Source organism: Haemorhous mexicanus, chromosome 19, assembly GCF_027477595.1.
Source record: "Haemorhous mexicanus isolate bHaeMex1 chromosome 19, bHaeMex1.pri, whole genome shotgun sequence".
In the NCBI taxonomy this organism is placed as follows: domain Eukaryota; kingdom Metazoa; phylum Chordata; class Aves; order Passeriformes; family Fringillidae; genus Haemorhous; species Haemorhous mexicanus.
In genome coordinates, this window is record NC_082359.1 from 13,490,825 (window position 1) to 13,496,824 (window position 6,000).

General features: G+C 47.2%; 1 protein-coding gene across 1 annotated transcript in view; it reads right to left on the reverse strand.

The window, feature by feature from the left end:
* Nucleotides 1-2,257, reverse strand: part of TMEM132D (transmembrane protein 132D) — a 208,189-nt gene extending 205,932 nt beyond the window's left edge. Inside the window, exon 1 of the mRNA XM_059863227.1 lies at nucleotides 1,844-2,257. Within this exon, the coding sequence (XP_059719210.1) occupies nucleotides 1,844-1,922 (79 nt within the window). The 5' untranslated portion in view covers nucleotides 1,923-2,257. The remainder of the gene's footprint in view (nucleotides 1-1,843) is intronic.
* Nucleotides 2,258-6,000: the final 3,743 nt, after the last annotated feature.

Genomic DNA, 6,000 nt, shown 5'->3' on the forward strand with positions numbered 1-6,000 from the left:
CTTCTGCTGGGATCTCCTGATCTCAGGTTTCATGGGAAAACAGAATTCCTTAGGCTGGAAAGACCCCAAGACCATCAAATGCCACTGCTAAGCCAGCACTGCCCCGTTCACCCCTGACCACATCCCCAGGCACCACATCTACAGTCCCTTAAATCCCTCCAGGGACGGGCACTCCACCACTTCCCTGGGCAGCTGTGCCAGGGCTTGACAACCCCTCTGGTGAAGCAATTTTTCTTATACGTCTTTCAAAAGAAATGTAAGAAACATTTCAGAATGAAATCACATATGAATGCTCTAATTGCTGAGTTGGCAGTAAAAGAAATGCTGTATTCTGTGAGACTGAAATGCCATTTATTCCAGTCCTGGACTAAACGTGCAATCTCAGTCCAACACGATGTGAATCAGTGTTAGGGCAGCAAACTCAAACACAGCAAAAGCCAGGGAATGAAGTTCATACTCTTACTGCACTGTGAGCCCATCCAAAGTACTGATGGTATTGCTTATAACAAAATACATCATTTACAACCTTGCTGGGCAATCACAAGCTACTGGTGTGCAATGTGAATGAAGCAATCTCTTGAAAAGACCCTGAATTCTAATCCCTGCTGCTAATGCATTTCCAATTGCAACTTTAGAACAGGACTGACGTAGGCACCACATTTAGGAACATTTGAGAAGACTTATAATTTTGTTCCTTTCTTTCTTTACCTGTTCTAAGGAAGAAAGGAGGAGAATGGAATTTGATACAGGAAAGCACCACAGAAATACACAGCTATGTGTTCTGCCTTCTGTCAGTAAATTCAGTTGTGGATACAAACTGATTAGTAAAAATAACTCACTTAATGAAAAAGAAAAGTGCTGATCTCTGGAAGTGTAAAAGGGCATTAAGAATAAGTAATATATTTTTTAATAGGGATATTTATAAGCAGGACTCTTTACCAGTATGTTTGCAGAATCACAGATTAAATGCATATGCTCTGATTCCCCTCTGAAGACTAAACCACATGAAAACTTTGTGTTCCTGCCAAAATATAACTGCTGATGCACAGTATCTGCTCGGTAGAAATGTATACTCCTCCTAGTTTATATTTCACAGGAATGCTCAGAAGCATCTAAATTAAGTATTGCCAAAGTGCATTCACCTTTTGGCTGAAGCCATCGATGGATTTTAAGTTCCGAGGAAGCTCTGAATGCACACAAAGATATGGGCACTGCCTGCGTGCTGGTTTTCTGATTAGAACTGTAAACAAGCTCGAGGGCTCCAAGAAAGAATCACTGAGTTGTGTGAAGTCATGCCATCAGGACATTCCAATTCTATTCAGCGTGCAGGATACCAGACACCTGCTACAGCATCTCATCAAAGCTTTAAAACGTTTCACTAAGTACGTCTTTCTTTGGTCCAGTCCGACACTGCCAGTCTGTCTGAGATACAGGATTTTTAATCTGAAAAATGGCACAGAAGATAACGGTGGGGCAAGCAACTCCAACAGCTTGTACCTCTGGGGATTTCAGACTTCCACATCACAAAACCTTCATAACCCAAAGCAGAGCTACCAGCTAAGCTCAGCAGCAGCATCTTCTACCCCACCAAAAGTACAGTAAGGAGGTAACAGCTGCCTCGGGAAACTGCCAGACTGTTTTGTCATGGTCAACCAAGGAAAGATCCTTCCACTCAGGCTTTCCCATGGCATCCTCTGTGGTTTTGACTAGCACATGGCTTCCCCCTAGTCTTTCCGTCTTGAATCGTCTCAACACTCAAGGCACCACAGAGAGAGACGGGAGAAGGGCTGGCTGTGCAAAATAAGAAGCAAGATGCAGCGAAACAGAAGAGATTAAGACTTACCTTTGGAAAAAACTGCTGCCAGGCTCAAGAGAAGAGGCGACAACAGATGCCCCATATTGCTAATCCCGGAAGCACACATCCTACGGTTTGTGGAGCACTTGGGGATCAGTTTCACACACTTGGTAGTCAAAATCAAAACCGTTCAGCTGGAGAGGCTACATTTTCAGAAAAGGTCATCTGGAAAGCGCAAAAGGGATTTCCTTCGCAGAGAAGACTTCTTTATCGCTAACCCTCCTCCCCCTTCCTCCCTCCTTTCTTCACACAGACGATGCTGGGAAAAAACACCCCTCTCCCCGCAATAAATAGGAGTCAGTCTGGATTCAGACGTCGGCGCGGAGCCGCAGCTGCCCGAGGCGGGCGAGCAGCGCCGTGCCCGGCAGCCCCGAGTCCGTGCCGGGCGCCGGGCAGGGCCGGGCTCGGGGCAGCGCTGCCTCCCGCCCGCCGCGGGATGCGCTTCACACGGCCAGCGCCCGCATCTCGGGCAGCGGCGCGGCGGCTCCCCGGGCGGCACCAAAGTTTTCCTTTAGGCGATGCTGATCCGCCCTGGAATCATCCACACACGCAGGGCTTGGTGGTGCGCGCTCTTTTTTCCTTTCGCTCTCTTTCAAGTTCTCAATTTCCTCATTGACCTGTCTGACTTCCCGCGCGAGAGGGAGATCACCGGGAGAAGGTGACGGCGCTCGGGGCTGCCGGGGCCGGCGGCGGCGGCCGGCGCGCACCTCCCGCCCCCGCGGCCCGGCCCGCCCGCCCGCGCCGGCCCCGCCGCATCCCGCGGGCTGCTCGGGGTACCGGGCTGAGCCGCCGCCGCCGCCGCCGCCGCCGAGAACAACAACACGGCACCGCCAAACAAATAAATAAATAACGCCGAGCCAAGCCCCGCCTCACCCCCGGCGGCCCGGCAGCCCCAATCCCCGGGCAGCGGGGCGCGGAGCGGGGCGGAGCGGGGCGGGCCGGGGATGCGCGCACCGGCCCCGCTGCCCGGCCCCTGCACGCTTCGTGCCCAGCTCCTGCCCGCTCCTCCCGGCAGCGGCGCCGAGCCCCGGGCTGGAACCCCACTCATCCTCGGCGGGCAGGGCCGGGCACAGGGCCGGGCACAGGGCCGGGCACAGGCGGCTCCCGGAGCACGATCAGAGCATCCCGAGCCGCTCCGGCAGCGTCCCCGAGCGGCCCGCCCGGACGGACACGCACCCAGACACTTGCAGCATCCCTGCGGCTGCCAGGAGGGACGCGCTGGCATGAGCGTGCTGCTGCACGTGGCGAGGCTTTGGCTCCTTCCCTCGTCCCAATTTGTCGTGTTTTCAGCTCTCCCCAAGCCACTGCAACAATCGTGAGCCAAATCAAGTGCGGTGCAGGCGGAATAGGGAAATAATGTGAGGGGTGTGTAATGGAATACTTCGTACACGTTGCAAAAACAGCAGCAAAAATACCGACATTTGGTCTAAAATAGTCTCCAAAAGCCTGGGGGAAAACAACTGACCTCAGGTTTTCCATTACAGAGGGTATCAGTACGAACCCAAACATTTGGTCAAACTTAAAAATGAGATTTATATTACCTTTGGCAGATAGAATTGCAGCAAAATGTAATTTACCACAGCCAAAACAAAGCAAAGCAAAACAAAACAAAACAAAACAAAAAGTAGCTACAAGAATTTATAGTCATTTTCTTCCTTCGTGGAGTACATGTTTGGGAGCAATAAAAACATTTGTCTGTATATCAACATCCACAACACCGAAGCTGTAAATAGTCTATCAAAATAAACTTTGCACGCTTTCTGTTTGCCAACACTGAGAAGTACATGATTACCCATGCAGTGAGAGAAGGCTGCATTTTGTGTGGTGGTGTGAATTCATTTTAGAGGTTCATGTCAGCTTTGGAAGGATTCCCAGCTCCTGAGAGGCTCCCCAGAGCAGAAATGAAGCCCATCTCTGGAACTGGCATTGCACTGCAGACAGAAATGTACCAGCTCAGAATATCCCCCACCTGACAGAGGATAAATAACTGTTATTGACAGGTGTTGTGGCCAAACCTTGCAGTGTTGCACAGCATAGGAGAATTATTATTAAACAACACTCTATCCCCGATACAGCAGCCATGCTCTGGAGGAGGAAGTCAACGTCCAGCTTCATTCAGTGGCAGGGTGGAATGTGCCAGGATAACAACCCAGTTAATCTGTGTTCTGGTGAAGAAGCTTCAAAAAGAAGCCTTTGCAAAGTATGAAAAGTGCAAAGGAAGAGCTTTCTCTCCAGATACAGGTGTGGGCAGTTTAGTCACCAAAGTAATTTAAGAAAAAAAGATACTGGAATAATAAGAAAACCAAACCAAGATTCTCTTCTTTTACTTCTACAGTTTCTGCCTCTATGCTTTTACATTCAGTTATTTATATCTTTTGCATTCAGTTCTTTTGTGCACCATTGGGAGATGTTTTGTGCATTGGCTTTTAAGGCCTTGCATTCATTCAATGAAGGAAGGGCAGAAGTTGTTACAGAAATGCAGAGTGTGAGAGAGTTTTATTGCCAGCCATACTATGGTTGCAAAATTAGCTTATTTCCCTTCTCTTCATATTTTGCAACATCATTGTTGAAACAATAGACGTGGAAGCACTTCATTTTTCAGCCCAAATATGGAAACTATGGAACCTAGGATCCTTCATCTAGGATGCTGCTACTCACTGAACAGACTAATTTTTTAATTTGATCTTGTGAGAGGGAAAAAAATTAATCTAAGCTATTACTTTTTCCTTAAGGTTTTTTAAAGTAATTCTGAAAGGTCACTAACTAATTATTAAATTTTATGCATCAATACTCTTCCCCTCCAGAGCACTCCGCAGACCTTTTACTTTTAGTAGGTAGTAATGGACACTTAATATTTCATCAACATCCTCCTCCTCATCTTCCACTATCCTGTAATCCCCACAAAACAGATTTGGGTCTCGAGTCTCTCTCAAAGCCAAGTGACTTTTGAATAAACTGTTGTCTCCAGTCCCTTCAGGGATGAACAAGTGCACCCATTTCTTGCCCTGCCCAGAAATAATCTCACTTTTGGTTTAGTGGGCATTTTCCTGAAGTACCAGCTGAAGGTCTGGCCACTGAAATTTCCCCCTGCAGAGTGGGTGTCCCAGTTCCAGTTTGTGCCCACGAGTGCAGGTGGCAGCACATCAGCTGTGCAAACTCTGTCCTGGCCAACACTTCTGGGATGAAAACCTTTCCTGTGCACTGCTCATGGAAATCACAGCAATTCATACAACCCATAATGAGAAAACATCTTCCTGTTTCATTAGCAATATGTTATTTTGGCAAGAATGCCTCATCTCTTCTGGGTGATTAACACAACTAATTGTGAAGGAAGAACTGGCATTAGGAAAACATGAGAGAGTAGGGAGACCTGAAAACCCACAACCTAATGGAAAAGGTAGAAAACTGATCAATCTGCACCCAACAAGGAAATTAAAAGATCCATCCTCACCCTGAGACTTCTTGGCTCATCTGCAGTGTGATACATGAACTTTATGTCATTAAAAGTGCTAATTGTTCTGATCAGTTTATCAATTCCCATTTTTGTTTGAGGTTGGTTTTCTTAAGCAGCTATGTCCCCTCTTTGACAGGCTCAAAGCACAGGTCTGGGAGAAGCCCCACTGATAGGGCAGAGAGCTGCACAAGGGAAAACTGGAGCCAGGTACATGAGCAAAAATGTTCCTCTGCCAGTATTTCACATCTAGATATAAAACCAGATAGATATAGATATCTAAAGAAATAAATCCATAGAGATAGATAAAAAGACATGGAAATACAGAATATGCCTAGTGATCTGAAAGGAAACAATTCATTCCAAAAGCCAGTGGCATTTAAAAATTGTCTCTCAGTGCCCACAGACCTGGAAGAACCAGGCATGTTATTGAGTCTTTTAACCTGAGCTGTTAGACATTTTTCTCCAAAAATATTTTTCACTTTCAATTAAACTCTGAGGGAAAAATCCTGGTGCTGCTGAAGTCAGTGCATGCCTTGCCATTGATTTTTGCAGAGACAGATTTTTACTCCTATTTTTTTCTCCTTTGCTTGGGATTGCACAAAGGGCATTGAAATGGATTATCTGGGTTTGCAACTGCACAACATTCAAAGAGAGGAGCAATTAGAGTCAGAGATTCAGAAGATGAAAAGGC